At 49.6% G+C, this 25,909-nt stretch overlaps 2 protein-coding genes and 1 long non-coding RNA gene across 9 annotated transcripts in view; 1 reads left to right on the top strand and 2 right to left on the bottom strand.

The window, feature by feature from the left end:
- The window catches only part of MYO19 (myosin XIX), a 42,855-nt gene extending 40,836 nt beyond the window's left edge, over window positions 1-2,019 (top strand). For 5 of the 6 annotated variants that reach the window (XM_060290721.1, XM_060290722.1, XM_060290720.1 and 2 more), the window contains one exon: window positions 92-1,423. In XM_060290721.1, coding sequence (XP_060146704.1) covers window positions 92-526 — 435 coding nt within the window. In that variant the 3' untranslated portion in view covers window positions 527-1,423. Of the gene's footprint in view, window positions 1-91 lie in introns of all 6 variants that reach the window. The other variant, XM_030881846.2, reaches the window with a different exon arrangement.
- Window positions 1,899-12,687, bottom strand: ZNHIT3 (zinc finger HIT-type containing 3). 2 transcript variants are annotated; one of them, XM_060290728.2, is made up of 6 exons: window positions 12,172-12,687; window positions 10,104-10,511; window positions 9,973-10,004; window positions 4,775-4,861; window positions 3,701-3,784; window positions 1,899-2,417 (listed from the first exon to the last, which is right to left on the bottom strand). In XM_060290728.2, the coding sequence occupies exons 2-6, from the start codon at window positions 10,187-10,189 to the stop codon at window positions 2,236-2,238; spliced, it is 471 nt and encodes a 156-aa protein (XP_060146711.1). In that variant the 5' UTR covers window positions 10,190-10,511; window positions 12,172-12,687; the 3' UTR covers window positions 1,899-2,235. The 2 variants fall into 2 exon arrangements, with proteins under 2 accessions (XP_060146711.1, XP_030737715.1); XM_030881855.3 differs by lacking the exon at window positions 12,172-12,687 and adding an exon at window positions 10,552-10,734 and having other exon boundaries at window positions 10,104-10,346.
- Window positions 12,688-14,554: 1,867 nt separating this feature from the next.
- LOC132594171 (uncharacterized) lies at window positions 14,555-20,411 on the bottom strand. The gene is made up of 3 exons (XR_011377075.1): window positions 18,468-20,411; window positions 16,867-16,924; window positions 14,555-15,538 (listed from the first exon to the last, which is right to left on the bottom strand). It is a non-coding gene; the product is annotated as an uncharacterized lncRNA (long non-coding RNA).
- Between the last annotated feature and the right edge of the window lie 5,498 nt (window positions 20,412-25,909).

Genomic DNA, 25,909 nt, shown 5'->3' on the forward strand with positions numbered 1-25,909 from the left:
CAGTTCACCTTGTTAAGCTGAATTATTAAAGAGACTTTTGGATTCTGTTTTGCATTAAGAGAAAGCTATAAAGTGGTGTTCTCTGTTTAAGATTAGAATGGCCTTCCTGGCTTCTAAAGAACTGGATGGTGTGGAAGAACAACGCTCGTCTCAAGTCACCTGTTCCCCGAGCTCCTCGCCACTGCCCCAGGCACAGACCAGGCTCCTGGGGGCAGTAACCCGCTTCTGGCCCCTGGGACTGGTCCTGGCCAACGCCGCCGTGGGTGCTTATGGCTTCCGGAGGAAGCTGGTGGTCTTCGCCTGCCTCCCGCTCCCCGTGGGCAGCCCCAGCAGCTACACTGTCCAGACAGCACAAGAACAAGCTGGAGTCACGTCCATCCGAGCGCTGCCTCAGGTGAGCCGTGTGACGGGCTGGCCGTCCTGCCAGGACAGCTCCAGATCCCTCACGCCCCACTGTGGAGGGCAGGGGGCAGAGCCCGGGAGTCACAGCAGGAGCAGGACCGAGGCTGCGAGAAGAGCCTCCTGACCCTGCTGGGGAAACCAGAAGCCTGCACGTCCCTCGCATTGTTACGAGGAGGGGTTTTCCAGAGCCCTTTCACTTTTTAAAAGCTGCCTCTAAATGATCTAGCGTCTCCTCTGAATCGCCTTTAAATTAGCCCAACTTCCAAAAAATTGTGGTTGTGATGACGGCACCTTGTTCTCCCCAAGTTGTAGTCTTTGGTTTATCCTATTCCAGCCGAGGAAATGACAAGCACGTGAGTCAGTGGGCCAAGAATTTATATTAAGAGCAGCCAGGGAAAGAGCCAGCCAGCACAGAAAAGGGCTAATAGCAACCTTTTACAAGGATTAGGTGACACTGACAAGGCAGAAGGAAGGAAACACTGAATTTCCTAATCTAGATAAAATCTCCATGACAACACACAGGCCAGCCAGAGTGTAAACAGAAGTGCAGTTCTTTGATCTTCCATCTTTAAGCAGGCATAAGAATGTAACAGGCCATACTCCTAGTATGGGGGAGCTCCCTCCTAGTGTTTCCTCATCTGTCTCACATTGAATGGATGTGGAATTTTATATTTTAATACTGTTTTGGACTTTGCCATTGTTTTAGAATAAGGAGAAGACAACAACATTGACTAACTCAATCGTGCTACTGCTGTGACTCTCACTTGGGTACTTACTTACATGTCCCTGCCTCCCTGCATTTCTAGCGTTCACTCTGTCAGGTACCTTTAGCCCTGGCACTCCTGGGAGCTGGGGTTAAGCTGCATCTCTTTCCCCAGGGTTCGATAAAGTTTCACTGCAGGAAGTCTCCACTGCGCTATGCTGACATCTGCCCTGAACCTTCGCCCAACAGTGTTACTGGCTTTAATCAGATCCTGCTGGAAAGACACAGGCTGGGCCACGTGTGATCTCTCCTCACATTCCATCCTCACCTGGCTGGGCCCTCCCTGGTGCCTTTGTTTCTCCACGGCCTTTTCCTGCCAGCTGCCTTGCCAAAGACATCTAATCAACACACAGCTGCCAAACAACTCCCACAGCGACTCGGAGCACACATCGGGAGCCGTGGCTCCAGCCTGCTGGCCAGGCCGGGGCGGCAGCTGCACCAGTGGCCCGGGGCGCCGATCTACGCCTCCAGCCCTGACAGGTGTCAGGGCTGGTAGCTACCAAACCTGGATTAAGAAACTTTAGGGCCTTCACAGAACCCACTCGGTGGTGCTGGACAGCAGGTACCCCCTCCTCCAACCCCACAGGCAAAGTCAGCTTGAAATGAGCTCTAAAATTTTGGCTGAAATTTTGCCTTTTAGTTCCTTTAAAAGGAACAAAGCTTACTATTTAAATATTTGTTGTTTAATGTAATTTCAAGCAACTAGATTATGAATCAAGAATGACAAGCAATGCAATGCACCACAGAACCACCACTTTAATTCTGAAACACTGATCGAGTCTTAACTCAAATGGGTGTGAAAACCATATCATTTATGTCTTAATTGGACCGAAAATAAAACATTTAAAAACAACCATCTGAATGTCAAGTTCTCTCTCCATAAAGGGTTTGCCACCTGGGTTTGCCACCTGGAGTACCTCCATCCGCGTGCACCCCAGCCTGCAGCAATGGACATAAGGATGTGCAGGACCTACCTGAGGTCAGCCGGTCAATGTCCGGAAAGCGCCGCCCCTGCTAGGGCCCCACACGAGCTGGCCTCCTGGGAGGAGCAGGCAGCACAATAATCCACCTTAAGAATCCTCGTTCGGGGACGGTTCCACGATCCTTAAACAGCAGTCAGCAAACTCCAAAAACAAAGGCTCCTGCATGCAGGCTCGCATGAGCTTTGCCTTGTCGTCTGCCTGATCGAGGCTGACCATCAACTGTCTAAGGTGTGGACTGAGCAGTAAGCTTCTCAGCGCTGCAGACTCCCCTTAAAAATGAACAGGGAAAGAGAACCAAGCTGAGTTCAAGTGGGAATAGGCAGAGATAGCTGAAAGCCAAATGTTTCAAATGTAATAAATACCAAGGATGTGGCATCCCCTTACCCTTTAAACCCACAAATTAACCCAGCACTTCACATAAGGTGAGATCAGCGTATCAGATAAATTTCCAAGTTAAACGCTATCAGATTTTTATTCTTTCTATCTCTGTAAATATTTTAACTTAATTTTTTCTTAGCTGAAATGGCATTATTTTACCAGCACAGATACAAAGAATAGCAGCATGTGGGCATGTTTTCTCTCCATAAGCATGAAGGTTCTCAGCGACAAGGACAGTTACACCAAATCTCTGAATGATGTTTAAGTGTGTGCTTGATCCAGCATAAAGCAGGATGAGTAGCAGTGAACTGACACTAACGTGTACGGTGCTTTACAGTTTACAAAATCATCCACACATATACCCAGCTCAGCTCCTACCTCAGTCTAACTAATCACTCCCATGGGACTGGCTACAAAGCACCACCTCTGTGAAATGGGAAAAATGAAAATAACACCACTTTTAGGAATTACACTGGCCAGTTAATTATACACATAATAGAAATGCAGTCCTACAAAAATGCTGGGCATTATTAACACCGCGTCCCTCTGAAAAATCAAATCCTGGGATGACCCAGTCTGCATGAATGACTGGACTGTAAAGCGAGCACTGGGATCAGGAATAAACGGAGGCCCCTGACTGGTGTGAGAGACAAAACGTGGGGGGTGGTATATTACAGCACACCATGGGAAGCTGAAAAAGTACCTAATTCTGAGAGAGACCAAAGGTCAAGAAAAGTTTAGCTGAGGAAATGTGAACCAAGCCTTGAAAGAGGAGCAGAATTGGGCTTCCCTGGTGGTGCAGTGGTTGAGAATCGCCTGCCAATGCAGGGGACACGGGTTCGAGCCCTGGTCTGGGAAGATCCCACATGCCGCAGAGCAACTAAGCCCGTGTGCCACAACTACTGAGCTTGCGCTCTAGAGCCCATGAGCCACAACTACTGAGCCTGCATGCCACAACTGCTGAAGCCCGTGCGCCTAGAGCCCATGCTCAGCAACAAGAGAAGCCACCACAATGAGAAGCCCGCGCTCGCCACAACCAGAGAAAGCCTGCGTGCAGCAACGAAGACCCAATGCAACCAAAAATAAATACATTTATTTAAAAAAATCACATTCTGTACAATCCAATGTATCTCAATGGTTAACAAAGAAGTAAACAAGCACAGCACAGACTTACCTAAATTCTTTAAATTCTGCAAGGAAACTCTGTCCTCTTCCTCGTCACTATTGAGAAAATCAGCTACAGAGTCGTCATCATCATCTGAGGAATATAACACAATCAACTGCTTATGACTGAAAAGGAAACCTAGGTGCCAGGTTTTAATAACTCCTCCAATAGATAAAAAATATATGTGCACACACGCAACAGGAACAGAGATATGCAAGTGGGTACAGAGAAAAGTAACCTCTTCTCTGGAATTTGTGACTAAACCAACACTCCTTTTAGGAAAGCAAAGAACTGGTGAGAAACAAATGCATCCTAGTGTTCACACGCTTACTCTGTGTGTTTCCCTGTGGTCTGTGGGCTTTAGGGCTTATTTTCCAGTTCTTGCCACCCCATCTCCCCTCACCATGGCGGCTCCAGCCCTGTCATGGCCAAAAAATTATATGCTCTGTAAAAACCCACTGACATGATTTCCCTGTGTTTTCAGCATGGGCAGAAATTTCTGAACCCAACAACAGTTTATCAAAGGGCAGAAATGGGCCATCCCCTGGCTGTGAATGTTAAATGCCTCTTTGGTGGCGCTGGGAGGGGCTGCTTCCAGAGCCTGGCATGGTGCATCGCCCGCAGGAGGCATTAAAGAAAGGCTAGATGGATGAAGAGGATGACAGCCCACTCCCGCTGTGAGCTGTAAGGGCCCCAGCAGCAGCGAGACCAAAGGCAGCACCCCACCTAGGCCCAGCTCAGGTGAACCTACAGCCCCAGCCAGGCCCAGGGAGGGGGACCCGAAGCCGTGACTGGAGGAGGCTCCCGCCAGCAGTGTCCACCACTCACCCCCAAACCATGGTGATGGCCTTTCTCCCCCTCTGCCTCCTGCCCCCATCTTTCTTCTCTTGAACCGTCAGGCTGCTCTGTAACATCACCCGTGGTGACGTGTGCCCCCAGCCCCAGTGCTCAGGGCTGAGGAAGCTGCTGCTCCCTAATGAACTTGACTCCTGGCCCCAGCCCAGTCTCCTCTCCTCTCTCCTTTCAACATAGTCCATTTGAAACCCTTCTCTAGGTTTGTTTGTTTGGAGTCAACCAACCCACCTGTGTTTTCCACAGGCTTTTTAGTTTTTGCAGTAAGATGCGATCTTATTTCTTTCTTGACAGGACGAGTTTCAGGGTTGCACTGCTCTGAAAAAGACACAAATCTCAGGTGCACATCGCCTCCACTTGAGTGACAAGGCTGCACACGCCACCACCAAGCCAGCCTCTAGGGGGAAGCATATGTATGGGGTAAGGGACATAGGTGGGGGTGGGGATGAAGGAGAGGAAGTGAGAGATCCAGTGAAGGGCCAGTAAAAGCCTGAGCCCCGCAAAAGGGCTGAGGAAGCAGGCCTCGTGCACCCCTAGGGCCTGTCTCCAACCTCCCTGCCTGGCCGAATCGCACAGGGCTTTCACCACGATTCAGTAGCACACTGACTTCAATCAGCATCAAACTGTGTTCTCAGCAGTTTCTGATACCAAATTTGCATGTACCACAAGCCACCGGGGACACACAGATGAAAGCCATCAGGCCCTCGGAGGGGTTTAGTCGCACAGATGACAGAGATATGGACAAGATAAGGAGAGTCTGATCCGAGTCACCTGAGAGGGCGGGGAGATGAGAGGGGAAGGTGCTGCCAGGTGGAAAGAGCATGTGGGGCAGAGGGAAAGGTCCATGGCTGGACCGGACCCTTGAAAGAGTAGGCAGATGCAGGGAGATGGGGGTGAGGAACTGGTAGCTGATGGGCGGGGCAGGCCTGGCATGTGGCCGGGGCACAAGAGGAGGAAGCCGAGCAAAAGAATGCCACACACAGATCTGTCTGTCTTCCCCAGACCAGTGTCTCTCAGAGAGGGCGCTACTGTACTCAGGTTGGAAAGATCTTTAATGGTTGGGATAACTTCACACACCCCAGGCGGTTTTTGTGAGTCAACACGAATAACCAGAAGTACCACCATCGCCTCCGCTACTGTGAGAACAAAAACACTGTGACCACGTCTCTAGGGAGAGCAATACCCAGGTTAAGAACCACCGCCAGAAGACCTAAATAGACAGTCCTCCAAAGAGGACATACAGATGGCCAACAGGCACATGAGAAGATGCTCAACATTGATAATTATTAGAGAAATGCAAACCAAAACCACAACAAAGTATCACCTCTCACTGGTCAGAATGGCTATCATCAAAACGTCTACAAATAACATGCTGCAGAGGGTGTGGAGAAAAGGGAATCCTTCTACACTGTTGGTAGGAGTGTAAGTTGGTGCAGTCACTATGGAAAACACTACGGAGGTTCCTCAGAAAACTAAAAATAGAATTACCATATGATCCAGCAATCCCACTCCTGGGCATATATCCAGACAAAACTATAATTCAGAAAGATACACACACCCCTATGTTCACAGCAGCACTATTCACAATAGCCAAGACATGGAAACAACCTAAATGTCCATCGAGACGGATAAAGAAGGTATGGTATATATATACAATGGAATACTACTCAGCCACTAAAAAGAATGAAATTATTCCATTTGCAGCAACATGAATGCAACCAGAGATTACCATACTAAGTAAGTCAGAAAGACAAATACCATATGATACCACTTATATGTGGAATCTAAAATACGGCACAAATGAACCTATCTGCAAAACAGAAGCGGACTCACAGACATAGAGATCAGACTTGTGGTTACCAAGGAGGATGGGGTTGGGGGAGGGATGGAGTGGGAGATTGGGGTTAGCACATGTAAGCTATTATATATAGAACGGATAAACAACAAGGCCCGACTGTATAGCACAGGGAACTATATTCAATATCCTGTGATAAACCATAATGGAAAAGAATGTAAAGAAAAAAGAATTTTATATATACATATATATATATGTGTATAACTGAATCACTTTGCTGTACAGAAGTTAACATGTTGTAAATCAACTATACTTCAATAAAAAAAACATAAAGACCACCAGACATTATGCACCTTCTATAGTCATGCCTAAGACCACCTGTAGTTTTGCCAGAGAGACTGACCCTGAGCTCTGATCCAGTCTCTGATCTGTCAATTTGTAAGAAACAGAGGATTGAGGAGTATGCCTAAGTGCATCATGAGCTTGCAATCAGCAAAACCCAGACTGTGGGTAACTGTACAAGTGGCTTGAATTCTTCAACAGAGAAATTGTAAAGAAAAAAAAAACAAAAAAAAAGGATGGAGGAGGAATTTACAGATTAAAAGAGACTTAAAAGAAATATCAGGGACTTCCCTGGTGGCACAGTGGTTAAGAATCTGCCTGCCAATGTACAGGACATGGGTTTGAGCCCTGGTCCAGGAGGATCCCACATGCCACGGAGCAACTAAGCCTGTGTTCCACAACTACTAAGGCTGCGCTCTAGAGCCAGCGTGCCACAACTACTGAGCCTGTGTGCTGCAACTACCGAAGCCCGGGCGCCTAGAGCCCGTTCTCCCCAACAAGAAAAGCCACTGCAATGAGAAGCCCACGCACCGCAACTAAGAGTAGCCCACACTCTCCGCAGCTAGAGGGAGCCCACGCACAGCAACGAAGACCCAATGCAGCCAAAAATAAATAAATAAAATAAATTTTTTAAAAAAAGAAATATCACATTTTTGGGGAATTCCCTGGTGGTCCAGTGGTTCAGACTTGGCGCTTTCACTGCTAGGCCAGGGTTCAATCCCAATCCCTGGTCAGGGAACTGAGATCCTGCAAGCTGAGCAGCATGGCCCAAAAACAACAAAAGAAAGAAAGAAAGAAATATCACCTTTTTTTAATGGGCAAGACTAAATGATACGCTTTCAGGACACGTATTTACATAATAAAACTAAAAAAGCAAAGAAGTGATTACTATAAAAGTCAGGACAGTGGTTACTTTTTTTTTTTTAAAGATTTTATTTTTTTGATGTGAACCATTTTTTAAAGTCTTTATTGAATATGTTACAATATTGCTTCTGTTTTATGTTTTGGTTTTTTGGCCCCAAGGCATGTGGAATCTTAGCTCCCTGACCAGGGATTGAACGTGCACCCCCTGCATTGGAAGGCGAAGTCTTAACTACTGGACCGCCAGGGAAGTCCCAGAAGAGTGGTTATTTATAGGAAGCGAGGGCACTGGATCGGGACAGGTCATGTGGAGGGGTTCCAGAGTGGATGGCAAAGTTCTATTTTCTTCATCTGGGTGGTGTTTGCCTTGTAATAAATAATTCAGTAAGCCAAAAAAAAAGTCTACAAATAATAAATGCTGGAGATGGTGTGGAGAAAAGGGAACCCTCCTACCACTGTTGGTGGGAATGTAAACTGGCACAGCCACTACGGTGAACAGTATGGAAGTTCCTTAAAAAACTAAAAATAGAGTTGCCATATGATCCAATAATCCCATTCCTGGACATATATCCAGAGAAAACTCTTAATTCAAAAAGATACATACACCCCAATGTTCATAGCAGCACTATTTACAATAGCCAAGACATGGAAGCAAACTAAATGTCCACAGACGAATGAATGGATAACGAATATGAGGTATATATACACAATGGAATACTACTCAGCCAATAAAAAAAGAATGAAATAATGCCATCTGCAGCAACATGGATGGACCGAGAGATTATCGTACTGAGTGAAGTAGGTCTGAGAAAGACAAATATCATGATACCTCTTATATGTGGAATCTAAAAAAAATGATCCAAGTGAATTTATTTACAAAACAGAAACAGACTGACATAGAAAACAAGTTTATGGTTACCAAAGGGTAAGGGGTGGGGGAGGAATAAATTAGGAATTTGGGATTAACAGAAACACATATATAAAAAAAAAATATAGACCTACTGTATAGCATAGGGAACTATATTCATTATCTTGTAATAACTCATAATGGAAAAAAACTGAAAAAGAAATATATATATATATCACTGAATCACTTTGCTGTACACCTGAAATACTGTAAATCAACTATATTTCACTTAAAAAAAAAAACAAAACACTACTGCCAGAGAGACTGGAGTGTTCACCAAAGGAGTGAATTGCTCAAATCTGCATTTCAGAAAAACTACCCAAGCAGCTGCCAGGTCTCACAGTTAAGAGCTCCAGATTGCCCTAGGGGGTCTTGGTGAGGCCTTACAGGGCTGCAGGACTAGAGGGAAGCGTTCCACACCCAGCTCCCCAACCCTGTTTCAGCAAAGCATTTCTACTTCTTTTCTATCTTGAGCTGACAGGTTTCTTTTGAAAATGCTCCAGAGACATCAGGGTTAAGGAAAAAAAGCGGGGCGGGGAGTTGAGAGGGTGATGCTTGAAACACACAGCTGTAAATCAGAGACTGGAGGGGATGAAACTACAGGCAAACCACCAATGAGGAACTTTAACCGAACAATCACTGAGAGAGAGGTCGTGGGAAAGAGTCCCTAAGGACTAAGAGACGCGGATTGAAGATACTTAAAAAATGCAGGCTTGACAAAGACCTTGCTCCTTATTGTAAACTGAACTACCTCCACGTTTCTATCAAGATATTATGTAAAAGAAAAAAAACGAAAAAAAAAAAAAAAGAAAGAAAACGTCGTTAACCTCAGCCAGCGCAGCAAATGATGCGGAGCTGCGTCAGAACACTAAGAGGAAGGAACAGCTAGGGGAGACTTCTACGGCAAAACTGGTCGACTATTTTTAAAGAAGAAAAAGAGGATAGGGGACTTCCCTGGCGGTTCAGTGGTTAAGACTTTGCGCTTCCAATGCAGTGGGTAGGGGTTCCATCCCTGGTCAGGGAACTAGGATCCCACATGCCACGCAGCACATGCAAAAAAAAAAAAAAACGAGAGAGAGAGACAGAGAGAGAATGGTACGTAGAAGAAAACGCAGAGCAGAAGAAAGGTGGTTTTTTTTTGTTTTTGTTTTTTTTGCGGTACGCGGGCCTCTCACTGTTGTGGCCTCTCCCGCTGCGGAGCACAGGCTCCGGACGCGCAGGCTCAGCGGCCATGGCTCACGGGCCCAGCCGCTCCGCGGCATGTTGGATCCTCCCAGACCAGGGCACTAACCCGTGTCCCCTGCATCGGCAGGCGGACTCTCAACCACTGCGCCACCAGGGAAGCCCCAGAAAAAAAGGTTTTGATTGTGCAAAATGTGGAGACACATTCGCAGGTAGAAGTATCCGCCCTCCCACCCCGCCCAGGAGGAGGAGCTCCTACAGTATCAGGCGTTGCAAGGGCGGGAGGGAGCAGGAGACAACGACGGGACGTGGGGGCTGCCGTGCACGAGGAGGGGACCTTACCTTTGTGCTCCCGGAAGCAGGTCAACGAGCAGCTGTAAAAACAAAGCCACAGGCCGCGTCAGCCCCGAAGGCCGCGCAGACCCTCTCGCCACCCCGCCACCCGTCCGCAGCCCACAACCCCCGGCACTCACTAGGGCACGCGGCAGGCGGGGCAGCGGTATTTGGGTTTCTCCAAACAGATAACGCAGACAGCGGTGCTGCAATTCAGTGACGCCATGGTCTCTCCCAAGACGCGCTCCGTCCCGGCGCCCAGGCCTCTCGCCGCAGGTCCCACGTGCACACCTTTTCTTCCGTTTCCTTAACCAGGACCAATCAGCGCGCAGCACTTATTGGCAGTCAAAAGCAACGGATTGATCCAGCTCATTGTTTCAGGCCTGAGAAGTAGAAAGTCGATGCACTCGATGCGCAACCAGTACCCCCACCAGAGGGTCTCTCTGATTAGGTCACGGCCTCGAAGAACTTGTTATGTAGCCCTGTCCCTGTCCCTACGCGGCCCTGTGACTTGCAGCAAGTCATTGTCACTCTCCAGCTCTGTTGCCCTGTATGTAAAAAGAATACGTGGGATTAAATGTCCTTTACCTTCTGGCTTGGACTTTCTCAGTCTTGCACCGGCATTGGGTTCTCCCCGCACATCTCATTTGCTTCCCCCTTTGCGGAGCACAGGCTCCGGACGCGCAGGCTCAGCGGCCATGGCTCACGGGCCCAGCCACTCCGCAGCATGTGGGATCTTCCCGGACCGGGGCACGAACCTGTGTCCCCTGCATCGGCAGGCGTACTCTCAACCACTGCGCCACCAGGGAAACCCCTCATTTTTTTAGCAAATGAGAAGTCCACACACTGGCCGTTAAATCACATGACACACACGTGCCCTTCCCAGCCATCTTTCGCACAGGCAAGGAAGATGAGGCTTGGCCGCTGATAGATGTTTATTGCGCTCCAACTGTGAGCCCCGCACTGCCCAGATGCTGGGCTAGGGACACCCAGGGATTAGCAGGCACGGTCTCTGGGACCTTAAGGCTTAGAGTGAAGGCAGGAAGGAGAATCCCTGGGTGGGATTGATTAGCCAGGGAACAGAGGAGTCACCTCTGGCCCAAAGGTGGGGATCCTGGTCCAGAAAGGTGAACTGTGATGGGCCTTGAATGCCACCTCAGGCTTTAGGAATAGACAAAGTCACATTTTATTGGGAGCCCTGCTCCTCCTCAAAGCCCTGAGCATTGTCCAGCCTAACCAGGGTTCCCAGCCCACACATGTGGGGTGCCCTCTTAGGGCCATAAGTCACCCTCACCCCAAGAACCTCCCCTTTGTGTTGGTCCATCAGCCCTCAGGATCTCACTATTATAAAAGCCCTGAACCACTGTCACAGTCTGTGGGGATGAATCTGCTACAACCAAAGCAGTCATTCAAGTCTTAGCTCCAACCCCTCTCTGGCTGTGTGACTTGGACAATTGTCTACCCTACAACTATTAGAGTGGATGTTCAGGCCTACTTTCCTGAGCTATTTACATCAGAGAGGAGACTGTAAAAAGGTTTGTGATCTGAAGTGCTACAAAAGGTTATTTATGGGATATCTAGGAAGAGTCTGCAACTCTCCTGGAGCCCTGGTCCCTACCCCATGAGCGTGGGCTCCAGGCCCCAAGTCCCTGGAGCCCAGGGTGCTGGACCTCAGGCCCCTCTAAAAGGGTTTCACTGTCAGCCTCGGTGAGCCATGCTGGGGCTGGGCTTGAGTGACTCTCCATCACTCCTTTGGCTTTGCCAGACTGTCCTAGGGCGCTGTCCAGTCCTCAGTGCTGAAGTGGCACCGGCCCCTCCAGTTGCCTACCTGCCCCAGCATGCAGCTGCCCCTGCCTCCAGCCTCCAAACAGAACTCAGGCCAAAATCCAACGTTTCCACACTGACCTAATAATCTTCAGCGTTCCTTGTATTCCTCAACAGTTGTGACCACTGCTGGTTTGACCCAGAAGTATTCCAGAGAGCCCATGCTTAACAGGGAAGGCCAGAGGTCAGTGACTTGTCCAGGTCACATTTGAACCTCATGCCCTGTCTGGCACCAGCACAAATTCTCCTACTAGGTACATCACCACTGCCCACCCAGACTTTTCCTGTGAGTTGTGTTTGGAGGCTGAGGCCATGGAGAGTCTCCACAATCTTCAGGGGCTCAACCTGAGCCCACCCACACCCATTCCATGCTGACTCTCCTACCTGTGGGTCCAGAGATGGTGACACCAGCAGAAAGAAAATTCCTGGAATTCATCCCATGCACATTGCATTCGGTAAAAATACCTCTTCCTCTACTCTGGGTGACCTCCAGCTTCCCTGGAAAGACGTACCCCTCCTGCTCCAATATCCAGGAAAGAAGGTGGCTCATCTCTGATGGTGATGACGTTGGGGAACACCAAGAAGTGAAGGACGCCGGGTACAGCTCCTCTGGGCAATGGCTAGTTCAGAGAAGAAATACGGGTATGACTCTGGGCCCCAGCAACTAGAGGTCCACACTGATGTGGTCTGGCTCTCCCTGGTCCCCCATCACGCCCTCCTAGCGGCTGTCTAAGGCTGCCTCACGCCTTCTCAGCGTCAGCCGAGGAGCAGGGCCAGACCTGGAGAGAGGCGAGGTAATAATCGAGGCAGAACGGTTTCCAGAGCTCCGCTGCTTGGCAGACGCTGTCCAGCAAATTCCAGGCGGGCCGAGCCCGGCGCCAACGCCAAAGACTGGAGACGCGCGTGGAGTCCCAGGCCCGGCACTCAGCACCGCCAGAGGGCGCTCCAGATCGAGATTGGCCCTGGCGTAGCCTGAGCTGGACTGGAGCACCGCTCGCACCGACCTTGCGTGGGAGGCCATACTGTCTCGCCATTCAGGGAAGAGTAAATACAGGCCTGCCCGGCGCCTCGATCATCGCCAAGTGGCGGGAGAGAGGGTCGAGAGTGCGGGGCTGAAGCAGACGACCGGATGGGCAGCGGTGTCTCTTCCATGAAAGTAAGGCCCACGCAAGGCCAGCCGAGGGCTCCAAATGCGCCTGGCTGTCCAGGGGCAGTTCCCGCGGTGCCCACCGCCCCGCGCTTCTCGGCAACCCCTGGGGTGGATATCCAGCTGGAAGGTGGCCACCCCACATTGGCCTGGTGAAAGGTTAATAGTACTTCGGGAGTTTTCAGGTTACTAACTAGGGTGCACCACTGCCCTGCACCTTCCCTGATGCCATGATGGGGCGGGCACGCGGGCTGCATGTTGCCCTTATCTGAGGCCAGATGTTGATACGGCTGGGCTCTCGGTGTAGCCAAATCTCAGCTTCTTTCTGCAGCCCTAACATCTCTATCCCTCTGCCCTCTTGGCGGCAGCAAGAGAAGTGTCTAGGATGGTATCTTTAGAGGACCTATACTGCCCGGTTCTCACCTCCTCCCCTCCACTTACTCTCTGGTATCTAAGAGAGTAGTTCAGATGTTAAAGGGGGTGAGGTTGCTGGTGCGAATCAAATAAAGGAGGCCTGAGGTTATGCTGGAGTGGTTTCCAAGTCATCCATTTCCAACTCTCTGCGTGTTATTTTATCTTGAAAATGACATTCATTCCCCAACTCTAGACAATGACAGTCTGACCTTCAGTTAGACTCCAAGGAGAACTTCCAAACAACAAAAGAAAAATAATAGCATTATCTACAGCAGAACGGATGGGAGAGCACAGACCTTAAAGGTCACCATTGTTTCATGAATACACGCTACTGCCCACAACCCCACACTTTTCTCCCACCCTCTCCCACTTGCAAATCAATATATATCTCCCACCGTACATTTCCTAGGACAGAGATCAAAGGAATCAGGACTTCCCAGACAGATTCTCCACGAAACCTCTAAAGGTCCCATATGGAGTGGGAGTGGGGCTTGCACAAACCTCCTAACTCACCTCTATCTCCCACATGGCATGTCAGGGAGGGAGAATTTCCCCCTCTATGCTTCCTGAGTTCTTGTGGTTGCCGCTAATAATAAATAGTGCACTAATAGTAATTAGTGCACTAATAATAAAATTGACACAAGAGAAAAAGAAACAAAATTTAACTCATACGCATGGAGGTCCCATAGAAATGAAACCTAAGAATAGGCCAAAGCAGGCAGCTTTTATACTTTCTAGACAAAGAAACAATACATTTGTGAGGAATTGACAAGACAAAGAAACAGATTTTGGGTGCCCAACTAGTGCAGAATTAGAACAGAGTTTGGGCTTGGGATAGTAAATTGAAGTAACAAGGATTGTTTATGTAGGATTCTCGGCCCGAATTCCCTATCTTTGGCAATAAGGGGGTCCTTCTACCTCCAGATGTAGGGAGTGCATCTTTCACATGAAAGGTTTTTTTCCCTGCTTTCAAGGAGACAGCAAGGAGGGTCAGAGCATCCCTCTTGCATTGGCCATTTCTTAAGCAACTTTAATTCAAAATAATCAATACACCACTGAGGAACATTTTGTGGTGGACTACTCTGGGTCCCAACACAGAAATGCATAGGAACTCTGCTCAGTGGCGAGCAGGGAAAAGGACGTAAGACCCTGTTTCCTTCCCCATCTTTTAAAACTAAATACAAAATAACAACTTTCAGACAAATAAAAGCCATGAGAATTCTTCATCAGCAGATACACACAAGAAAGTTATTCTGGCAATAGGAAAATGATACCAGATGGAAATTAAAATCACAATATAACACCACACACCTACTAGAATAACTAAAATTACAAACACTGGCAATACCAAGTGCCTGTGAGGAGGCTGCTATGAACTGGACGTTTGTGTCCCCTCAAAATTCATACATTGAAATCCTAAACCCCAATGTGATAGTATTAGGAGGTGGGGCCTTTGGGAGGTGATAAGGTCATGAGGATGGAACCCTCGTGAATGGTACTAGTGCCCTTATAAAAGATACCCCAGAGAGTTCTCGTGCCCTCCTTCCACCATGTGAAGACACAGTGTGAAGATGACAGTCTGTGAAGCAGGAAGCGGGTTCTCACCAGACACCAAATCTGCTGGCACTGTGATCTTGGACTTCCCAGCCTCCAGAACTGTGAGAAAAAAATGTTTGTTGTTTAAGTCACACATCTTATAGTATTTTTTGTTACAGAAGCCCAAGTGGACTAAGACAGAAATTGGTACCAAGAAGTAGGTACTGCTGTAATAAACCGAAAAATGTGAAAGTGGCTTTGGAACCACATAATGGGTAGAGGCCAGAAGAGTTTTGAGATGCATGCTAGAAAAAGCCTACATGGCCTTGAAGGGACCTTCAGAGGTGATTTGAGTGAAGGCTCAGAAGAGGAGGAGAGCTATATCTTAGAGAATACGTAAGTGGTGGTGAATAGAATGTTGGTAGAAATACAGATGGTAAAGGCCGTTCTGATGAGGTCTCAGAAGGAACTAAAGAACATTGGAAATTGGAGGAAAGGTGATCCTTAGTGTAAAGTGGCAAAGAACTTGGCTGAACGATGTTCCTGTTTCAGAGTTCTGTGGAAGGCCCATCTTGCAAGTGACGACACTGGATGTTTAGCTGAAATTTCTAAGCAAAGCGTTTGAAGGTCTGGCTTGGCTCCTCTTGACTGCATCTGATAAAATGTGAGAAGACAGAAATGACTTGAAGGAGGAATTGCTAAGCAAAAAAAGAGCAGAACTTAAAGATTCTCAGCCTATGCATATTGAAAAAAAATGAAAACACTAACGGTGTGGCCAAGCAACTGTCTGATTGGGAGAATTGTAGAAACTAGGCACTATTCTTCAAAACAGCCTGTGGAAAACACACACGGGTTGGTTGACTTAAACTGCAATGAACACAGAGATGCATCTACTACAAATCCTTACTTGCTCCTCCTTCGGCCAAAAGTTCCAGCCACATTTCGTTCTGACTTTGCCTGGGCAGCCATACCCTTCTCTTCCAAAGTGCTCATGGGGAATCCATAAAAACGCTATCATAAAACGTTGTGGAGGACGTTATACAACAATGAGAAAAACTTTAAAGAGAACCTAAGTAATGGAATGCTAATCTTCTGCACTAAAAACGCTAATTATCCCCTAATTCATCTAAACATTCAAGGAAATTCTAATTTATTTTTTAATTTTTGCTTTATTTTATTTTTTTATTTTTGGCTGCACTGGGTCTTCGTTGCTGCGCACGGGCTTTCTCTAGTTGCAGCGAGCAGGGGCTACTCTTGGTTGCGGTGCACGGGCTTCTCATTGTGGTGGCTTCTCTTGTTGCAGAGCATGGGCTCTAGGCACCCGGGCTTCAGTAGTTGCAGCACGCGGGCTCAGTAGTTGTGGCATGCTGGCTCTAGAGCGCAGCCTTAGTAGTTGTGGAGCACGGGCTTAGTTGCTCCGTGGCATGTGGGATCCTCCTGGACCACGGCTCGAACCCATGTCCCGTACATTGGCAGGTGGATTCTTAACCACTGTGCCACCGGGGAAGTCCCAGAAATTCTAATTTAAATGCCCCCATAAGAAGTCTTTGGCTAGGAGGGATCATGGTTGAATGGGCCTGTGTTTTACAAGCAGGATTTCATTTGAGCAAATCCAGCCACACCTTAAGCCTTGAGCTCAGGGACAGTGTGGGTGACCATGTGGGCATGTCCTATAATGGACAGAGGCTAGGAAGAAAGAGATGCAGCCTGAGCCCTGGTCTGGGAGCACCAGGGCCTGAGATACCTCCCAGAGGGAAAGCTGCAGTGTGGGTGGTGTCACCCACACCTCACACACGAGGAACCCGAGGCCCAAAAGCGTTTCATGACTTGCCCGAGCCACCCATGCAGCAGCGGCAGAGCCGGCCTTCCAACCCAGCTCTGTCTGGTGCCTGGTCACCCTCCTCTGCCCTCCTCGTCCCCTCAGGCCGGACAGTCAGACACTCCCCACTCCGCCATGCGCACTTGGTGAGGGAAGCAGTTACCTGCAGCCTCCGGGCATGTTTCTTAGCTGACCAAGAGCTAGTTGCTAATAATTTCAGCCTCAAACAGAAGAAGGAGAAAAACAAAAGTGTCATTAGAGCTATTAGCAACCTGTTCCTGCAGGGATGCCAGCATTGCTGTAAACGTTTGAATATATTAGACTCCTTCATAAAGGTTAGGTCCTCAAGTAAGCACAAAAGTCAGAAATTACTTGTAAGAACAACCCTGGAACAACCCACAGCCCAACCCACAGCCGGGAGAAATCCCTAAGCTTTTAAGAGGCAGCGGGAGCTGAGACTGTCTGAGGCCCCAGCCCCCTCTCAGTCTCCGTTAAAGACACTCACCCAGGGAGCACAAGGGAGTCAGGGAGTCCGATTTACCTGCGCCTTTTTTTTTTTTTTTTTTTACATCTTTATTGGAGTATAATTGCTTTACAATGGTGTGTTAGTTTCTGCTTTATAACAAAGTGAATCAGTTATACATATACACATGTTCCCATATCTCTTCCCTCTTGCATCTCCCTCCCTACCACCCTCCCTATCCCACCCCTCTAGGTGGTCACAAAGCACTGAGCTGATCTCCCTGTGCTGTGCGGCTGCTTCCCACTAGCTAGCTATTTTACGTTTGGTAGTGTATATATGTCCATGCCACTCTCTCACTTTGTCACAGCTTACCCTTCCCCTGAGCCTTTTGAAATTCCTTCTTCAGTCTCTGTCTCTCTTTCCTTCTCTCTGTCTCTCTTCCCCCATCTCTTCTTTGTTTCTATTTACTTTCAAAGCCCCTGGTTGAGTTTGTCCTTAACCTCTCGCGGCCCCAGTGGGCAGCAAGGCAGCACCCCCGGGGGCCACAGCCCCACACCCCCGAGCCCCTGTCCCCATCCCCGTGCCCCAGGAGTGCTGTGCCTGAGCCCGCAGCTGTCCTCATGCTCCTCTGCTTCCCGGGTGACTCAGACATTTCCCACACAGACACTGGTGAACTCCCGGGTGGTGTCACAGTGCACTGGGGCAGGAGTGGTTTCATCTGGGTGGCAGATGTGGCTACTGCTCTAGTTAGAGAATGTTCTGGAAGAGAGGCTGCAGCTTGACACCCTTGGGACTTGGGGGCCATCCCAAGGGCAAGAGACTAGAGCCCCTCAGTGCACTGCTGTCTGCATCCCCGTCCCCAGCCTCAAGGATGCCTCTGCCCCCTCAACACTCCACCGGCCTCTCCTGCCGTTCCTGCCTCTAATTTCCGTCTGTCCCTTTGGGAAGGGGAAAGCCAGAGGTGGCTCCCAGTCTTCTGAGGAGTTCAGGGATCCGGCCATCCCGAGGAGTCTTGTAATCTCACTTGAGGCTACCCTGGACTGGCCTGTGACCTCTATTCCTGTGGGTCTCCCTGGGCAGGGGGCAAAGACTGCTTGGTGGCCAGCAGGGTGGCTCCTTCCAACTTGGAGTCCCAAGCCTCCCAGTGAGTGCCCAGGAGGGCAGCCTCTCCCAGCCCTCTCACCGCCCCGTGTGCAGGAGTAAAAGGTAGATGAGACCTCCCAGCACTGTGAAGCCCGAGTGGGTCCCACTGCCTGTCCTCCTGCATTCATGGGGCCCACTCCCGTGGACTTGGAATTTACCTGACAGCTCTGATCACCTTCAGCTGTCCAGTGCCTCCCTGGATACACAGCAGATGAGAAACAGCAGCAAGATCAACCAGGGGCCCGGGGACTTTGGGCAAGAGACACAGAACAGGAGAGCACACTATGGAGAGAGGGGGAGAGAGGGGAGAAGAGAGAGTGAAAGGAAAGTGACAAAACTGTGCCCAAGACAGGAGGAAAACAGAGCAGAGCTGTCTCAACAGGGCCCACTGGGCCCCAGGTAAGGCTGTATGGGTGTCCCACTCTGTTTCGACAGGACCCATTTCCTGTTCCCAATGCCCCACCTGTCCTCTCCCACCAAGATCCTGCTCCCACTAAAGGGACGGCACGTAGCTGAATATGGTAGATGGTGGTCAGGAAGTGGTAGGGGGATAATTCAGTCCCCTCCCCAACTTCAGCCCCGCAATGGGAGCTTGCACACCGATTTAGGGACTAGAATTGGCTTCCTCCCCTGGTTGGGCACTTCCCCTGACAGAGGCTGGGACCTTGCCTGCCTCCTTTTGAGGAATGCAACAACCTGCCCCACAGGCTCATTAAAGAGATGAGAACCATGAGATTCAGGCTCCCTCAGTGTCTCCACTGAACTTACCACTCTACCTAGATCCCTACCTACCCCCTCCTAAGTCTCTCCAGCTCGCATAGGCTGATTCCCCACCGGGCTGTTGCTCCCAGCAATGCCCAAAGACCTGGCTCCTTCACAAAGACCCCTTATGGGTAAGAAATATACAACTTATTTACAAATGCTTCGAAAACAATAGTGATAAGAACACATGTGTGTGTCTGCCAGAGAGACAAAGACAGCGAGAGAGTGAGAGAGACACACACAGAGAGGGGAAGCAGGGAATCGTGAAAAGTTGGCAAAATATTAAGGATAATTAAATGAACGATGGGTTTACTGAAGTTCTTTGTACCACCTTCTTCTGTACAGTTCAAAGCAGTATTTCAAAGTAAGAAGTTTAAAAATGAACATAGCTTTAAAAAAGTGGCCGCTCCTGCATCGGGGTCTCCCCTGGAGCTTTCTTATCATACAGACACGCTGGAGCCGTGCTGCTAATAGGCCTTTTCTGATAGCACAGCACCCTCCACCTCTACCCGGTTGCTCTTCTTCAAGAGAACACCTGGAGACAGCTGACATCTGCACTTCGTCTTCCCAATTAGGTCCAAACAGCTCTGGTTCTCCTGGCAGCTGGCAAGTGAGCTCTCCTTCAGTCACATTCTCCGCTTACGGGGACTGGAGGGGACAGCTGTGACCTGAGAACCAGTCCCACTGCCTCACAGCCACAACAAACCCCAGAACAGTGTCCAAAACGCAAGGCTGGGACTTCCCCGGTGGCGCAGTGGTTAAGAATCCGCCTGCCAATGCAGGGGACAGGGGTTCGAGCCCCATAACCCACAACTACTGAGCCTGTGCTCTAAGAGCCCATGCGCCGCACCTACTGAAGCCGACGAGCCTAGAGCCCCTGCTCTGCACCAAGAGAAGCCACCGCAATGAGAAGCCCGCGCACGGCAACGAAGAGTAGCCCCCGCTTGCGGCAACTAGAGAAAGCCCCGCGCAGCAAGGAAGACCCAATGCAGCCAAAAATATAAATAAATAAATAAATTTAAATTACAAAAAAACCCAAAACACAACACTTGATGCTGCCAGGACCTTGAGAGCTTGTCTGGAGTATCTAGCACAGCTGTATGTGTCGCCTTGATAAAGGCGAGAAGTGGTCACACAGTCTGAGGGTCCACAAGTCCATAGCGAGAGACAGTTCGGAGCTGCTGTTCGGCGGTTTCCCCGCAGAGATCTGAGCTGGAATGACGTTTCCCCAGTGCTGCAGGTCCTACCCAGGAGAACCCTTCCCCTGCCTCGCTGTGTGGCTTGGAACGATTCGCAGACCCTCTCTGGGCCAGTAGCCCGACTGCACACCCAGCGGTACGTAAGACCTGGCGGCTGGGGCGACAGGCAGCACACGTGCCTGCGGAGCCGGGTTCTCCCCGCCTACGTCATTTGCATAACAAGTCCCGGCGCGGGCTTAACGCGACTCTGCGACTCAGGCTAGGTCAGGTGACATGCCTCACAGCGTCGCCTACACGGTTTCGCAGGAATCTGCACTTCGGGCTTGTTTTCCAGCGCCCGCCATCCTCGCCGAAGAATGAAAGGCGAGGCTCGTCGCCTGACAAATAATTATGGAGCTGCCTTTACTTTCTGCCCGGCACGAAGGGGGCGCTGGGGCCGTGGACAGAAGCCGACCGGGTGCCTTTCCTGGGGGTGGGGATGGGGTGGGGAGACTGAGCAGGGAGCAAACCAGTGACCTGCCCCGTGACCTCTGCACCAAGGGAGTGAAGTTCAGGATGAGGGGCCCCAGCCGGGCAGAACATGCCCAGGAAGTTCTGGGTCCAGGAGCCTTCGGGAGTGGACTGGTCAGAAATTAGTCCCTGCAGGCGGGTTGTGACCGGCCTAGAGCAGCCAGGCTTAGGAGACTGGGCGTTACGTATAGACTGAATCGCGCTTTAACAGGAGCCCTGCACCTCATCTCAGCTCCAGAGGGGATCCCAACCTGTTAGGGTTTCTCGTGCCACGTGCGCTCGCCCTTCCAGAGCCTTAATTCGCCACCCTCTTTGCCTTCCCTTCTTTGGTCAAATCCTGGGCCCGCGCGCGGTCGAGGATGCCTTGTCCCCTCCCTCCCCCTCCCCCCTCGGGGCCCGCCCCAGAAACTCCGCCGTGTCCCCTCGGTGAGAAGTTCTGACAGAGTGGACAGTCATTCGCATAGGGCGCCGCTCGCTTGCTCCGAAGGCGCTGTCCAGCCCACGGTGCTGAAGCGTCCCGGGCCCTGACAACTGAGAACAGAGATCATTCCCAACCTGGCAGGCTCCAGGCCTCGTCCATACTGGCCTAATAATCCACAAGGAGCCTTGTCTGCCTAGCGGGCTTAAACTGGAATCGCCTCAGGGGCCCGAGCTTTCATGAGGAGGCCCAGGGAGAGTGGACAGTAGTCAATTCCTGGGCTCCATCCTGAAACCAGTAGAACTATGGGCATCTCCACTGACCCCTCCTGACTTATCCTATGAGTCATATGGGGAGACTGGGCCCAGAGGAGGGTCCATTTACCTTCCAGGAGCTCAATTCTTCCCACTTGCATCCAAACCCAGCAGGCCCTGCTACCTGAAGGGGGTGGGGTGAGACCATCCCAGGAATTCCTCCCATACACATTCCCTGTAGTGAAGATGCCTCTCCCTCCATTCTGGATGACCCTCAACTTCCGTGGATGTTCACAACCCTTCCCCCCAACCCAACGTCCAGGCAGGCAGGGGAGATCAGGTGTCCCCATGAAGGGCTCTGCAACTTGGAGTCTAGAATCTTGCCCTCGAAGGAGTAAATGACACGGTTGCCCAGTGACTTGAGCTCAACTTCCGTGGATGTTCACAACCCTTCCCCCCAACCCAACGTCCAGGCAGGCAGGGGAGATCAGGTGTCCCCATGAAGGGCTCTGCAACTTGGAGTCTAGAATCTTGCCCTCGAAGGAGTAAATGACACGGTTGCCCAGTGACTTGAGCATAATTGTGATGGCAGTGATACTGGGCAGCATGAAGAAGCTGGGTACAGGGCAGAAATCAGACCAGAAAAGAGGGCTGGTAAGATGCCAGAAGGAGTAGCCACTGGTGTCCAGGACCAAACCCACACTGGAGCCCACAGAGCTATCGTGGCAGCCCAGGACCCAGTCGTACCTCCTTAGCATCAGCCGAGCCTCCGTTCAGGCTTGGAGAGAGAAGTGCGAGTCTAGGCAAGAGAGTTTTAAGAGGCTGCTCCCGAGGAGCTGACTCTGTGGCCAGCACGCATTTGGCAAAAGTAAATGTCATGTCCTGGTCTCCTCAGATGCGTGAAAGTACCCAAGTTCAGTGCCCATGACCGCCAGGCAACTCCAGTTTAAGGTTCTCCGGGGTATATAGTGCATTCTGGCTGGATGTGGCTCAAAGAGCCCCAGGGGACAATGCACGGTGGCAGGGTTGAGTTCACACCATGAGGAAGAGCAGGCGGCAGCCTCAGGATTGCTGAATCATCCCAGAATGAGGATTCTTAAAATTGTGCTGCATGGTGAATCAAGTTGCTTGACCCCTCTCCTTATTCAGGGTGCCTGCTGGTGCACCCTGGATGAGTGCCTGAAGATGGCCAGTGCCACTTAGCCCCTTGAAGGGACATACCTGTGTGGGACAGCAGTGGACAGTCAACCACAGAATGAGAAGGTCTAACCCTATCCCCCAACACATGGGCCCCATACTGTAGCCCCCATGGCAATGGATTAATAACTAACGTTGCCCTGGGCATCACAGTGACCCCAGGAGAGCAAAGTGGATATTAGCAAACCCATTAGGCAGATGGGAAAACAGGGGCAGAGAAGGCATGGGACAGTCACCAAAGCCCCAGAGAAAGTCCAACTTTTTTTTTTTTTTGGATCTAGCTCTCAGATCAGGGATTGAACCTGGAGCCATAGCAGTGTAAGTTCCGAGTCCTAACCCTGGTCTCCTAGGTAATTCCCCCAACTATCCGATGTTCAGCTTATTGCAACACCCTCCTTCCTGTCACGTGCTCTCCACTTCATCCGTCAAGGAGCCGATGCTAATGGCGGTCCCCTCCTTCAAAGCCAAACAGCCCTGGTTACCACGGTAAGTAACAAACAGCCACTCCAGACTCTCAACAACAGAATCCTAGGAGGACGTAAGGAGGGCTCCTGTGGCCTGAGGGTCAACATGCCTGACCTTGGCTGGCCCCACAGCCATGGCAAGGACATGGACAGCATCCAAAGAAGGAAGGGGGCTGCCGGGCAAACTCTGGGAGAAGCGTAGGGGGCCTGGTGCAAGTGCTGACACCTTCCGCACGTGCTGGGCCCTCAGGTGGTGAGCCAGAAGTGCTGCCTAGGCTTCTTATTGCAGTAGGAGAGCCACAGCTGGGCCAGGCTCTTGTTGGGGAAGAATGTGAGTCCAAACACATCCAGCAAGCCTGGCAGAGTGAGGACAGCAGAGGGGCCACTGCAGGGGACCACCAAGAAAGTTTCTCTAAAGGCCAGTGTGGCAGGGATCCTGCCAAATTGAATGACTGGGCATCCATGTGAACTAGAATTCCACAGCCTGGATTACCGGGGACGAGGTTGGGAACATCACACTGGGCAGTGTACAGAGCAGTAACAACGCCACATACACATCTCCAGGGTGGTCCCCATCCCCTCTTCTGCCCCCGTCCCCAATTCTGTATACTCTCATCCCCTCAAAACAGGCAGAATCGGAGGCTAAGGTTAAGAAAAATTTCCCAGAGAGTTACAGAATGGATTTTTTAAAAACAGATAAGAAACTAAGATGATTAAACTTCATATTAGTAGGAGTTCTAGAAAGAGAAAATGGTAGGGAGGAAATTTTTAGAACTATTTTTTTAATCCCCATAATGGAAGAGCATGAGTTGACAGGTTGAAGGGACTCATACCACATACCCACACAGTGGATGAGAAATATCCAACAAGGCACAGCGCTGACAATTTTAACAGTACTTATAGATAAAGAGATCCTAAAACTTTCTGCAAAACAAGTAGCCACACACTAGGGACTATGAATTGTTACAGAACACTAGAAGAATACAGAAGAAAACTTCAAACTTTAGAGGGAAAATTATCTCCAACATAGAATTATCTATCCATTCAAATATCAACCAAACGTGAAGGTAGAAAGAAAATATCATTAGATGTTCAAGGTCTCAAAAATTTACCTTCCGTGTGCCTCTACCAGGAAACTGCCAGAGAATATGCTCCACAACAAGCAGAAAGAAGTGAACTAAGAATGAGGAAGCCGGGACTTCCCTGGTGGTCCAGTGGTTAAGACTCCGCGGTTCCAATGCAGGAGGCACGGGTTCGATCCCTGGTTGGGAAATAACCGTGTCCGACCAAAAGATCTAAAAAAAAAAAAAAGAATGAGGAGAGGAAGCCATGGGATCCAGATCCAGAAAAAGAGGACCTGTTATAGGAGAGGGGCCTGGGGATCCCAGATGAAGGCGTAGAGATGCTCTTGGGGGACAGTTACATGGCAGCAGCACTAGGCAGCTCCCAGTCCAAACAGGAGCATGAGGTCTGAGAGTCTCCAGGATGCCTGTAGGGGAAAGGGAGCTGGAGCGACGTGCCGCGATTGCCAGCATGATCAGTGGATGTTTGCTGGCTCCTGTGGTCAGGTCGGGAATGAATTAATAATAGGTGTATAGAAACAGAAAAGAGAATCCAGAAATAGGCCTATACCATATGGTCAACTGATTTTTTTTCTTTCTTTTTTTTTTTTGGCCGCACCGTGCGGCTTGCAGATCTTTGTTCCTCGACCAGGGATCGAACCCATGCCCCCTGCAGTGGAAGCATGGAGTCCGAACCACTGGACCACCAGAGAATTCCCAGTCAACTGATTTTTGACAAATGTGCCAAAGCAATTCAATAGGGGGGAAGAACAAGCTTTTCAACAGCTTGCCATATGCACTAAAAAAAAAAAAAATTAAACTACAATCTTACGCTACATAGAAAAATTAACTCAAAATGGATCATGGACCTAATGTAAGGAGGGGGACTTCCCTGGTGGTCCAGTGGGTAAGACTGCACTCCCAATGCAGGGGTCCCGGGTTCGATCCCTGGTTGGGGAACTAGATCCCCCATGCATGCCGCAACTAAGAGTCTGCATGCCGCAACTAAGAGTCCACATGCCGCAACTAAGAAGTCCGCATGCCGTAAGTAAGGCGGCTGCATGCCACAACTATGAGCTCGCATGCCGCAACTAAAAGATCCTGCACGTCGCAACAAAGATCCTGTGTGACGCAACTAAGACCCAGCGCAGCCAAAAATAAATAAATAAATATTAAAAAATGAATAAATAAAAATAAACGCAAGAAGGTAAACTATAAAATTCTAGAAGAAAACAAAGGAGTGATAAAGTGTTTGGGAAAGAGTTCTTAAATATGACATGAGCTATAAAAGAAACTAAGCAAGTGAAAAATAAGTTAACTATTAACTACAGGAAAAAAACAAAACATTTTACAACATAGGAAATTCAGTTCTATTGCATTATGAGGCTCTGCTGTGAACAACATTTACATGATCATAACAATGAAGGGAATTCCCTGGTGGTCCAGTGGTTAGGACATGGCGCTCTCACTGCTGGGACCCAGGTTTGATCCCTGGTCAGAGAACTAAGATCCTGTAAGCTGCATGGCACAGCCAAAATAATAATAATAATAAAGACATTGCAAATTAACTTAATCAGAAATTGTGATAAAATAATATCAAGACTGTAGGGAAAGAAAGTAAAGGCTAAATCCTCATCAAAGTAGGAAGTGAACAGATATCTAAAATTTTAAACTCAGTGAGTAACAACAGAAGCATATGATTTAAAGATATGGACATACATGTTCCAAAAACCAC

Source organism: Globicephala melas, chromosome 20 (genome assembly GCF_963455315.2).
Source record: "Globicephala melas chromosome 20, mGloMel1.2, whole genome shotgun sequence".
Taxonomy (NCBI): Eukaryota; Metazoa; Chordata; class Mammalia; order Artiodactyla; family Delphinidae; genus Globicephala; species Globicephala melas.

Bases quoted from the DNA above. Each gene is read 5' to 3' on its own strand.
- ZNHIT3 (XM_060290728.2), bottom strand. From the start codon at position 10,189: ATGGCGTCACTGAATTGCAGCACCGCTGTCTGCGTTATCTGTTTGGAG. The intron at 10,005-10,103 runs GTGAGTGCCGGG...TTGTTTTTACAG, and splicing joins CCCGCCTGCCGCGTGCCCTA to CTGCTCGTTGACCTGCTTCC. The intron at 3,785-4,774 runs GTGGGTTGGTTG...TATATTCCTCAG, and splicing joins AAAGCCTGTGGAAAACACAG to ATGATGATGACGACTCTGTA.